Source organism: Hypomesus transpacificus, chromosome 4, assembly GCF_021917145.1.
Source record: "Hypomesus transpacificus isolate Combined female chromosome 4, fHypTra1, whole genome shotgun sequence".
Classification (NCBI taxonomy): Eukaryota; Metazoa; Chordata; class Actinopteri; order Osmeriformes; family Osmeridae; genus Hypomesus; species Hypomesus transpacificus.
In genome coordinates this window covers 7,891,965-7,904,257 of record NC_061063.1, presented here as the reverse complement: position 1 = coordinate 7,904,257, position 12,293 = coordinate 7,891,965, and the positions used below count along the sequence as shown (strand labels likewise).

The 12,293-nt window shown below is 45.1% G+C and overlaps 1 protein-coding gene across 3 annotated transcripts; it reads right to left on the bottom strand.

The window, feature by feature from the left end:
* Positions 1–286: 286 nt before the first annotated feature.
* osbpl3a (oxysterol binding protein-like 3a) lies at positions 287–12,143 on the bottom strand. Of its 3 annotated transcripts, XM_047019145.1 has the most exons (22): positions 12,036–12,143; positions 7,332–7,527; positions 7,074–7,190; positions 6,607–6,660; positions 6,386–6,499; positions 6,150–6,302; positions 5,928–6,018; positions 5,582–5,685; positions 5,362–5,472; positions 5,029–5,197; positions 4,797–4,921; positions 4,560–4,691; positions 4,308–4,401; positions 3,859–4,106; positions 3,647–3,784; positions 3,441–3,504; positions 3,192–3,270; positions 2,915–3,059; positions 2,145–2,289; positions 1,898–2,024; positions 1,475–1,597; positions 287–1,107 (listed from the first exon to the last, which is right to left on the bottom strand). In XM_047019145.1, the coding sequence occupies exons 2-22, from the start codon at positions 7,497–7,499 to the stop codon at positions 1,011–1,013; spliced, it is 2,598 nt and encodes an 865-aa protein (XP_046875101.1). In that variant the 5' UTR covers positions 7,500–7,527; positions 12,036–12,143; the 3' UTR covers positions 287–1,010. The 3 variants fall into 3 exon arrangements, with proteins under 3 accessions (XP_046875101.1, XP_046875099.1, XP_046875100.1); XM_047019143.1 differs by having other exon boundaries at positions 4,560–4,921; XM_047019144.1 differs by having other exon boundaries at positions 4,560–4,921; positions 5,928–6,015.
* Between the last annotated feature and the right edge of the window lie 150 nt (positions 12,144–12,293).

Sequence of the window (12,293 nt, the reverse complement as noted above, 5' to 3'; positions counted from 1 at the left end):
AGAACAGACTTGTCCCTCCATTGATTTCTACATTTCAATTGTATTTACATCATCCACAGAATAGCTAGTCACATATACCAAATAAAAATAAAACACAAAATTTGAAAATGTTTCACCAGTCACCACACCTTGTCCATCCCTTGCTCAACATACCCTAGAACTGAACTACTAACTAACCAAAAGTGGTACGTGCCTAATTATCTCATGTCTGCTCAACACACACAAACACGCATTCAAATATACCCAACAATCAGTTTGATGAACTACACACACGGGAATTAAATGGTTTTACTTTGCATTGCCTATCTTTATTTTAGACACAGTATTATTGCTATATTTTTCAGCGACATTCATAATGACTGATCTCAACAAGGCAGCATTCTTCTTAGACGTCTTCGAATCCTGTCACACTGTAGTGAGACTAGGATTGAGACAGTCTGGATTGTGACATCATAAGAGTGTTCACTCAGAACCGTGTGTACTTCCACATGGATCACACAGGAACAGGCTTGACATGATATCATATCATACAAGTGCCCCAAGGCACTTAGAAATAACAAAAAGTTGTAAAACGACATCTGGAAATAACAGTGTGCTAGCATATTTTGCTACAACTGATTTCTGAGTATTCTTACTCTATATAACAAGGCACATGGGTGTCTGGACTGCATCAGAACATATGATATGACAACATTTCAATCAGAGCCAGCAAAGAAGAAAATGAAAGTACACACTACATACGAACACAAAGAATGTGTTAAAGAATGAAATGAAAAAAAGACCCCTGAAAGCTAAGCAACAACATCATGAAAAAGTCCTCCTCTTAGCTTTAAGGGGATCCACTCAACCCTGAAACAGGAAGTAGGTCCATTTTTGGCCTGGGTTACCCTGACACAGGGCAGCCGTTAACCATTGGGTCAGATTGGACAGTAGCAGTCCACAGGCGCAGGCTGGGGTTTTGATCTCTCCCTATGAGAAGCGGTTTAAGGTGGGGCGGGTGTGGTGTGAAGTCACCACAACACAGGGAAGTCCACCTTGGAGAATCCCGGATCCTTCCGCCTCTCCCAGTACGTGTTGGTGCTCACCCATGTGTCATCCTTGGATTTCCTGTCAAAAAATTAAAAACACAATACGTCTACCACAGACAGACTCTCATATCTTTCAGTAATACTTGTGCCTGTAGTTAACTGGTATAGCCTGCCTGCAAGAAGGGTTTATCTGTAGAATCTGTGTGTGCGCTGTAATACACATACTAAAGTACAAAAAAAACCTAAGAAACCAGCTACAGAACACAGCCATGCACTAGGCTGCATTGATGTAGCCAGATATTAACATGTGACACTAACTGTTTGTCATGCACATGACATTATGCTCGTGTGTGAGCCCCTCTCTAAACACACACAATGGCTTTCTCTCTCTATCTCTCTTCCTAGTCCCTCCAGCACAAACAGACAGGCATGGAGCAGTGACCTACTTGAAGAAGCGTGGCTGATGCAGCATGTTGTTGTCCTGTAGCACCTTTCTCCTCTCTCTCTGGAGCTGCTCGATCCTCTGCTTCTGCTCCTCTGCTCCCTCCACGTTCCCCTCCTCCAGACACCTAAGAGAGACAGAACATATACATGAGTGCCTCGTAACAGATGAGGGTGCAGAGTGAGAGATGGACAGGTGAGAAGGAGAGACAGACAGACAGGGAGAGAGACAGAGAGAGAGACAGACAGACAGAGAGAGAGAGACAGACAGACAGGGAGAGAGAGTCAGACAGGGAGAGAGAGAGAGACAGACAGCGAGAGAGACAGACAGCGAGAGAGACAGACAGCGAGAGAGACAGAGAGAGAGACAGAGAGAGAGACAGACAGGGAGAGAGAGAGACAGACAGCGAGAGAGACAGTGTGTGTACCTCTGGTCGAGGCGGAAGCGTGTGTCAGTGGGGGGCAGCAGAGCTTTTACAGCAGGTTCCAGCTCATTCAACTCCACTGCAAACTGGGTGAAGCCATAGTACTGCTCCTGGTTCACTGGCATAGGGTCTACACACACACATGCACTTGAGTTATGACAATGACAACTTGATCTCATATTACCACAACTTGTCACTGTCACATCACTGGCCTTGGTGCGAATGACAATTCCGGGGTGCTATCACTCACTTGCTCTCCAAATGCAGGTTGCAGAAGGAGGGGCCCCTTGGTACACGCCCTCATGCCACTTCCCAAATAAGGTATGGAGGACACGCCCCTCTTTGTCCGTGACCACGCCTTCTATCTCGTTCACCGTGGAGTTCCAAGATCTTGCCTTTGAATCGAGGAAACCAACAAATTACTCCAAAATGAAAACATTTAGTAAGATCAACATTGAGTTTCCTGAGAGTTATATGACTAGCATAGATGGCATGTAACGCCTGGAACCTCCAAGGTTCATGTGCAATTGTTGATATTGAGAAGTTGTAAGGTTTTCCTTGACCTTGTGTAACATTAACACAGGAGACGTCCATGTCGTTAATATTTATTGATTACACTTAAGCACTGTCATGTAACTTTTATTCTTCATGATAGGTATCTTTATTATTAAATACATGTCTTTGATCTATTCATAAACAGTCATGCTTACATGTGATTATGTCATGTACTGAAGTCCCTTACGAACCCTGTTTGCTGTTTCTATGATCAAGAGATTTTCAACGTTTTATAGTGTCTCGACTGTGCTGGTTTCACATCAGTGTTGTTACTTAAGGTTTATTTATTCCAAACACCAATATCTTTCCCAGTTTCTGCTATCTTTTCTAGATTCGTTTTTACCAGAACCAATTCCCTTGGTTCCCAGCAGATGGTGCTGGTTGGTTGACTAGTACATCAAGCCGTGACGGAAAAAACTGCAACAGAACACACACAACATGAAGTGTCCTCTAGGTCTGACTAACCTTGACAAAGGTGATTTTGCACTGGCAAACGTCATTGTCCATGTTTTTGATTGACATCTCTCCGTAGTGTTCGATCCAGCGCTGACCACTCAGGATGTTGTGGATACAGGAAGTCACTTTGTTCCACTCATAGTGGTCCTTGAACCTGAGGAGAACCAAAAACACACTATTCTTTTACCTGTCTAGGTGCACACCTGCACACACACACACGCACACACACACACACACACACACACAGTATGCCTAACCACAGAAACAGACACAAAAGGACACTTACGCAGGTAAGGTGACATGGGTGGTTCCTATGGGAACAATTTCCATGGACTTCCCCCAGAATTTATTTTTCCATCGGACATCTGAGAGACAAAAGGCAAGCCAGCAAGGTTGAGGCAGGTGTATTACGCAAGCAGGCATGAACACACACCCTTGGAAGAACTGATTGAATTTGACTGCACTGTGAGTCATGCTAGAGTCCAGGCCTGGTTAGCAGCTGCTTATCATAAACATGACATTGCTCAAGTCTCACCTTGCCAGAAGGTGAAGTTCTTAGAATCACAGTGACATGCAGAAACAGGTGGGTGATGGCTCACCTGAGAAGGAGAGGAAGAACGAGAAAGACAGTGATTTACACAGGATATACCATGACAGAACAATATCCTCGAAGCTTGTGAATGTTCCGGAGGCTCCTATGACATGCTTGTGAATGTTCCGGAGGCATTTCTAGTCCTCTACCTGTTCTGCTATGAACCTGAAGCCCTTGTCTGGTCTGTCACACTCGTACGTCTCCCCCAGGACAGGGTTAAAAGGTTTACTCCCCGCTCTGAAGAAGCTCGACGCGTAGGCAGACACTGCAAACGTTGCCACATAAACCTGCATAGAAGACAGAAAGCCAATGAGACTCTCTCTGTGTATGTGTCTGAGTGTATGTGTGTGCTGCTACTCACCATGCGCTGGTAGGGGTCCTTGGTGTGATTGGCCGTGTCCAGAAGCTCACTGTACTCCAGCTCCTCGCACAGCCTCTGCAGGGTGTTGAGCGGCTCGTTCAGCTGAACGGGCATGGCCACCTTGGACAGGTCCTTGCCAATGTTGTTCCTGAGGATGTTCCACAGGCTCACCCCTCCCGTGCTGGGGCTGGGGGCTGGCAGGGCAGAGCGCCGGCGAGGCTGGAGGGGCAAACCAGTACCCCCAGAACCTGGGAAGAAGGGAAAGAGGGTTTTAGAGGGCTTTGAATCAGGTAGAGGAGATGGAAGGTGGGTTTACATTCTTGTTTTGGGTGTAGACCGGAAAAAAAGGGAGAAAATACTTGCTGTTGTTTTTGTTTAATCCCAGGTTGATACATTTACTAGATGTGTGTGTGTCAGATACAGTACAGTACACTGTAGCTACATGGTACCTGAGTCGTGTCTTTCACTGCCTCCTTCGTTACTGAAGGTATCCATGGAAACACTGTCGCTGACATCACTGATATACGAGTCGTCATCCGATACCTATAGACAACACACAGGCGGCAGCCCGCTGCTTGAGTGCAAGCACAATGTATTTAAAAGACACAAAAACCCACATCCTTCCTTTTCAGCATTTTGAGAAATGAATTTTGTGCTCATGAGCTGATTGGTTGGGGCACAGGAAGAAGGAGGCGTCTGACCTCGTTCTCAGAAGAGCTGGAAGAGAGAAGGTGCTCCTGGGCATCAAAAAACTCAGACAAAGATTCAGGGATGGATCCTCTACTGTCATTGGACTCCTGGTGAACAAGAGGGCGGGAACCATCTGGAGAGTCCTTATTGGAGGAATAAACAATTATGAGTGTGATTGTCATGCTCTTGTCCCACAAGACAATAAAATATTTAACACCTGTCACACACAGAGCCAATCGCATGCTTACTGAGGCGTAGGAGTTTTTCAGGCCCATAACCTGTGCAGGGGGCGGAGCCTGCATGTCCACAGTGTGTCTCAGTTTGTCTCTCTCTGCTGACAGAGAGGAGTAGGCCGACTTCAGGGTGGAGTGAACTACAGACAGAGAAAATGAGTCAGAGAAAAGAAGAGGGATTTAATGAGCACTTTTCCTCATTAAAAGTGAGAGAAATAAATATGACCCTTGGCACTAGGGGGCTTACTGTTATTGGCGAGCCTGCAGAAGTCCTCCTGGAGGCGGGATGCGTCTGTAGGCGAGTCTGGGGACTCGAGGCAGGCCTCCTGGCTGTGGGGCTCACAGGAAGAGAGGTTGGGGTTGGAGGCATGGAAACGAGGGGGACCTGATGCTGATGAGGAGATGCAGCTGGGGACCTGGGGAGCGGAGGGAGGGCCTAATGAACATCCTAACGGATTCTTGAGATATCCTGTTGACCTCATCACATGACATCAATACGGCAACTGCAGACATCAAGTAGCTGTAGATATCAACACAGTGGCGGTTTACATCAAGACTTGACGTTGCTTGGCAACATTACCTGCAGCATGGACTTGCTGTCTTTGGTGTCTTTGCCGTCTTTACCATAGTTTTTGGAACGCCACCTCCTCGGGCCCCTTTTTTCCTTCTTAGGAATGTCATAAGTGGAGGCCTGGGAAGGGAGACATGTTTATATAGACCAAACAAGTTGTGGTGTGTGAGCAGATACCAGCAACATACACATATAAACTGCTGGGGTGGTACTGTATATATAAATGTACCTGTAGTGCGCTTATAGCTGGAGCAGAGTAAGTTCGATGGAGAACCTCCATGCTCTTCAGCAGTAGGTTAAGCTCCAACAGGTAAGACTCGCACTCCTCAAGATCTGGAGAGAGTGTGGGACGCAAAGAAAGAGTCAATGAGAGAGAGAGAGAAAGAAGAGTGAGAGAAAAGAGAGAGAAATAAAAGAGAGAGAAGAGAGAGAGAAATAAAAGAGAGAGAGAAAGGAAAATGAGGGTTTTGCAGAGAAATAAACAGATAAAATGTACTCGCCCCCCCCAAAAAAGAAAGAAATGACACCAGCAGACAGATGGAAAGATAAATGGATTGAGTCGTTGTCATGGCTACCTCTGCAGCATTTCTCCATGTCTTCTGAGGAGTGGAGCCACACGCTGACCTTAGCCTGGTGGAGGGAAGCCTGTTTGGTGAGAGTAAACTTCTAACGGAGAGAATGAAAAAGAGAGATTAACAACCACGTAACCATGACGCTCGCAAAAACAACAGACGCCAACCGACGCAGGAAAAACCTAAAAATACGGAATCTGAAAGCTGACTGAGAGCGTTCTTTACCTTCCTCATGGACGCAGCGTCGTGGGGTGAGGAGCAGGGGTGAGAGGGGATAAGGTGTCTCTCGTGCGGGTACATGGCGATCTCGTTCTGACGGAACACGCGATGATGTCGGAGCTTGGACACCCAATCATTAAACAGCTCCTGCGACTTCACCTGTCACATGACAAGAGTGAACCGAGTAAATGCTTCTGTTGTGTGTGTGTTTCCATGTAAGTGAGTGTGTCACCATGTGTTACCTTGAGGTGATAGATATTGTCCTCAGTGTCCAGATCTATGCACTTGGCCTTCTTCTTGATTGACATAACAGACAGACCCACATCGATACAGCCATGCAGTTTTCCCTTCTTGAGCTGAAAAGTAGTTGTCAAAGTTTAGTCTGTGTGTGTGTGTGTGTGTCTGTCTGTCTGTCTGTGTGTGTGTGTCTGTGTGTGTGTGTGAAATAAGACAATATACATACATCTGTCCCCCGTTTCGAGTACGTCAGGATACCTTTCTCCAGAACGAAGTACCTCTGAACAGAGCAGAGAAAACTGTGCTTAGTCTAACCGCCCGTCTCATTCCAACCCCTCACCTATCCAAGAACAGGTGTCAACAGTATGACTTCACATTTCCATGAGGAACCGTGTCTTTCAGTGATAAGACGATGCCATTCAAAACATTCCATTCAAATGCTACCCGTAAGTGCTTTATCAGGAGTGTATATAATCACTGTGTAAGCAACAGACAGAAACCCTCTTCTTTCAGTATCTTCCACCAAACACTGTCAGGTCCCTCCAAGACCTTGAGTGGTGGACCGATATCGACTAACTAACCACTGTGTGGTTATAGCATACCATCAGCTTATTCATGTGTTTCAATGAAATAAGCTACCAAGGTAAGCATGAAGGTTTGGGGAGGTGAGAAGGAGGAAGGTGATAGGTCTACCTTGTGCCATCCCTTCATAGGCCACTTCCTCCTCTTCAGCAGGAGACCTTCCTGTTTGTCTGGTTCCTGCATGCTGGCTGGTACCCCCCTCAGCCCTTCCACAATCTCCCAGCTGTCCTGTACACAGAGACAGATCGATACAGAGAGAGAGAGAGGAAATAAATGTGCTGCTTACAAGAGCAGGAGCTATACACACACACATAAACACTGATGAATACTTGCACACACACAAACATGCACATACGAATGCGCACAAACCTGGTTGCGGTCATGTTTGGGGGAGCCGCTGCTATCGCTGTGGGTGGGTGATGATGATGTCATCTTTCTGTGACTCGGAGGTTTAACTTTGTCCAATCTTGTTTCCTTGGAAACTATAGCGATAGAGGTCATGTTGGGATGTCCTGGAGCATCACCTGATTCTGGCATCAAGCAGGCATCGCCATAACGATCTGAACTAGAGAGAGTAAGGGAAAGAGAGAAATGTGTCACAGAAGAAAGGACAGGGCAAACTATTTGGAAGCCACAATCTTCACTGCACCCAGTAAAATGTAAATGAGCCCCATCAATGTCAAGGTCTATACTGCTGACCATGGCTATAACCATCCAACAGTGAGTCAATAAACCAGCATTACATAATCAGCTACAGTCTTTCAAACTGCGATAGAGTCGGTCAGCATGAACTAACATCACAGAACTGTGCAGGGCCAGTTTCAGTTGGCGATAGCTAGTGCAGCTGTGAGGCAAGCTTTAGCTAACACCATGAAGACAGACATGAGTGCCTACACACATCTATTACTGTGTCTCTTACAGCCCAAAACATTAGGAAACATGCCGTCCTTAATTCAAATGGATTCAGTTCAATAGGATGATCCAGGGGGACCTTAGGAAACACTATTGCAATACAGAACTAACACAGAAGACTTTCAGACAGAAGAGTTTCTTCCTGATGAGATGATGTAACACTTAAGTCTACACATTCCTTAAGAGACATGTCTTTACCTGTGTATATGTGTGTGAGAGAGAAAGAGAGAGAGAGAGAGAAAGAGAGAAGTGAACCACTCCCAATAGCAACCACCCTAGTACAATGACATGTTTTGAGATGATTTCCCCAGCACACAGTCTACATTTATGTGGAAACAGTGAGGAGTGGATACATCGGTCTAATCATGAAGTTGGTCTGTTTCAGTATGTGGGTGTGTTCACTGTCTGGTTACCCTTAAACCTCACTTAGAGTCAGAACCATGCTCAGGACATGAGTCATCAACAGGAAGGAATGTGCCCTGTGTTAAGAAAGGAAAGCAAGACTTTAACACTATATTTTCACCATTGTACATAGACAACTTTTTAGCTGCACTAGTAGGCAACAATAACAGTGTGTTAACCAGGGACACATTGCTTCTGCCTCCACAACCGACTAATCCAACACACAACCCAAACTGCTCTCCAGATACCATCTCCTAAGTAAACTCTGCTAGAGAGGGAGGGGGGTAACCACCACTCTGTCCACTTACAGAACATTTACTCCATAAACCTTTGCCTTCCACAAGATCATTTGTATTTCACACACCACTCACTTGGAGTGTTTGCAGCTAAAGTTAGAATCCTTAACCGAAAAGCATTTACAATGTTGACAGAAGTCAGCATTAACACACCCTCAGCATTTACTTGTGTCGACTTTAGCATGCTAACTGCTAAAATACCTTTGACAGCCATCAGATAACGTGTAGAAAAGCCTAGTGACAGGGTGACCAACTTACCTCAGCGGTTTGTTGAATTTGGTACGCCACTTAAGTAGGTCTATGTTCTAAGTTCTGGGTTGGCCTTCAGGTTTATGTAATATAGTCAATCATTAATACCACTACACCTTGGATCTGACCAGGTGAGCTGTCACAGGATCAGGCCCGCTGTCTACATAAAGACTAAACAAGGGGTATAAATGTTAAGAGGTCTTTTTGTGGAACATTACGGTCAGAACACCTGTTCCAACCCGTAAATGTTGATTGAACAGTTTGTGAAAATGTGGCCTTCCTACTTCATGGCATTCAAGTCTCCTTTCTAAAGGTCAAAGACACATTGCTCATTAGCATTTCTATTATATGCATAGGCAAGGCAAGCTGCATGAATACAGAATACAGTTTCCCACAATGCATTGGTTTATTAACAGACACGCTGGAACAGCCTGAAAGAAATCCGATGATGAATACTGAAACTAAAATGACAAGGTGACTTCTGAACAGAGTACAGAGGTAAAGTCCCTACTTTTATCCTTCTTAATATGACGACAGAGAGTCTTTATTTATTCAGCTTTTTTTATGAACCACCTCCACATTCAACCGACGTACTGCTCAACTGTCCGGGTAGCAACACAAAACACCGGAACCAAAATGACATGTTATCAGGCAAAACATTATGGTAAGACACAAAGCAGAGCAGTGGCTCCCAGAGTCTAGTGTTTTTCATTGAGAACACCCACTGGCTCGAGTCAGAGTGAAATGAAATCTGAGCCTGGCGATCAGCCTGCTTCACCTGACTCTCCTGGTCCAAAGGATCACTGCAGAAGTCACAACCACAGGCGGATCAGTGACACCTCGTGAGCTACACAAGCTCCTTCCCTGGACCTGACCAGCACAGCAGAGCTTGGTAATCGACACGGCTGGTCAAAAGTGATCCATCTGTGGGTTCAGTAGGCCTTGCACCTTGTCAATATTGTACTCTCAAAACTTTGCAACACTATTGAGTATACTATACCGTAAAATGTATGTATATGTATAGCTCATGTGTCAGTTTTTTTTTTTTTAATCAACTTCATTACATATTGTTTCACTATTTAATTGGAATTATATCGATTTGATCAAGCTGCAACCAACTGCCCAATTCGTTTTGTAATTTGATCGGGGGTTTGGCCGATTCAACCGGTGATATTTACATTTACATGTAGTCATTTAGCAGAAGTCGCTCTTATCCAGAGCGACTTACAGTAAGTACAGGGACATTCCCCCCGAGGCAACTGGGGTGAAGTGCCTTGCCCAAGGACACAAAGTCATTTGGGGAATCGATCCGGCAACCTTCTGATTACTAGTCCGACTCCCTCACCGCTCAGCCATCTGACTCCCTCCCTCTGATATCCTCCACCTCGAGTGGTGCACTTGTGCATGACTCCACGGTCATGCAACAGTTTCACTGCAGGGTTTCTAGAGTGAGGATGAAAGGCTTGGAGAACAGACAGTCTGGTGTATGAAGCCCATCCATCTGGGGCTGGAGGATAACTAGAACAACCATTCAACACACACACCCTCCGTGACTGCCTGACAGGCAAATGGTTTTTTACAGATGGTCCATCTGTGGCTCTGGCTGTTACCAACCTAACAGAATCCTGCAGCACGGCAAAGGAACGCAAAGCTGCATCGTAGAATTAGCATTAGAGCTTCTAATGCTAAGAGCTGGCGTAAAATGGTCTAACCGACAGATCCAGGATCATCCAGAAGATCATCCCCAAAACTGGACGGAGAGTGTGTGTGGGTGACTTCCTGGTAATACCGTCTGCAACCCTCCTTTGACCCCTGACCCTGTCTCTGTATGGCTGCAATGGCCTTAAGTACTGACCTATTTACATGCAGTAGCATACAGCTTTTATGTTTGAAAGTGATATGTAAGGTAATTGCGCATGAATATTCACGTGAAAGGTATCCAACACCATTTGAAGCTGACAGGGGTTCCTCCCTAAACTGAAGGACCAAGCTGTTATCAGGACCAATGGATTTGTGGACATTAGATTCAGAAGGTCTACTGTATATAAGGAAGCAAGACTATCTTTTTCAGGCAAACTGAAACAAGAGAAATGTATGCACGTTTCCCAACGAGTTACCATGGAGACAACCGATGGCAAGGGCGGGAATATATTCAGTTTGTTTGGGCTTCTGAGGGCATAAAACATGGGTCTATTTATAGACCACGAGCCGTCACCGACTGAAAAGTGTTTTTCTCTCTCGGTGCCGACCTGCTCGGTTGGAATGTGGGTCACACCCCACCTAACCCGACAAAACCGTTTTAAGAAATCTAGCGCGGGTATTTTCAGAAACACCACTTTAGCCTATTACTGGGGGAAACAGTAACTACTGGGCTTCCTAAGTCTTTAAGTGGGTGTTCACCAAAGAGGGTGTGAGTAAGTCACTCCAAGTGAGTCACTGCCATGTTGGACGTTTGAGCACTTGAAATGTCTCAATGAGAATTTCCCATAAGCAGATGACCGCAAGTTCAGATGTAGCCTACAAGGTGGAACGTCCCCAAAGGCAATTTAATGTCAATACATGCGCATATCTAGGTTTGAATGTAGCCTACTTGAATGGCAAAGAAACGGTAGCGAACCGATTTACCATGCATAGCCTGACTGACACCATATAGCGTCTAAATTAAAAAGTTGAATGTATGTTCGATAGTTAAGGCTACTTGGAATTTCGAGGCATCACACTATCATACACAGCTAGACCTGTAAACAGTTATAATTACAAAAACTTCCGTATCTTTAGCGTGTAACATGAGAGGCAAATTTGTTGGTAGACTAGCCTACTGTAGGCTACACAAGTGAAAGTCGTAGTACCAAAGGTGACGAGACCGCATTTCCACTCATTCCCAGACACCAACCTCATTCTAATAGCTCCAAGCAGACAAAATGAACAGCTTTCCCTAAGACGAAAGACTCGGAACAGATATCCATTACACAGTGAAAAATTGACCATTGGAGTCGTCTGACAGCTGACCCCTTCCTTCCTGGCACGGAGTTAGTCCATTAATAATTCTATCGAAAGAAATATTTTGGCAGTGAAATGACAAAGACCAAAACCAAGAGAAATGCGACGAGAACACTACTCTGTAGCTGACTCTACTAGTAACGGATAAACAGTCCAATGCAAATACGGAGACATGTAACATATGAGCAACACATCTATGAAAAACAAAGCTTACTTTCTTTAGATGTAAACTATAGTTTATGATGTCCAGAACAGGAAACAGTTGAGTGAAAATCTAGTGCTCCTCCTTAGGTATGGTAAAACAAGCATTGTAAAATGGGAGTGACATACCGGTAGGTTGAAATAACTGAAGTCTATCGTAGCCAATAATTCTCGTGTATTAAGTGACACGTCACTCAGCTAAGGTAAGGGGGCGTGTGCTTTTGAAATGGACCATCTGACGTGCCTACAGTAGCCTACATAAAATTCCAGG

Bases quoted from the DNA above. Each gene is read 5' to 3' on its own strand.
- osbpl3a (XM_047019143.1), bottom strand. From the start codon at position 7,499: ATGCCAGAATCAGGTGATGCTCCAGGACATCCCAACATGACCTCTATC. The intron at 6,303-6,385 runs GTAACACATGGT...GTCATGTGACAG, and splicing joins ACAATATCTATCACCTCAAG to GTGAAGTCGCAGGAGCTGTT. The intron at 3,060-3,191 runs GTAAGTGTCCTT...GGTTCTCCTCAG, and splicing joins ACCCATGTCACCTTACCTGC to GTTCAAGGACCACTATGAGT.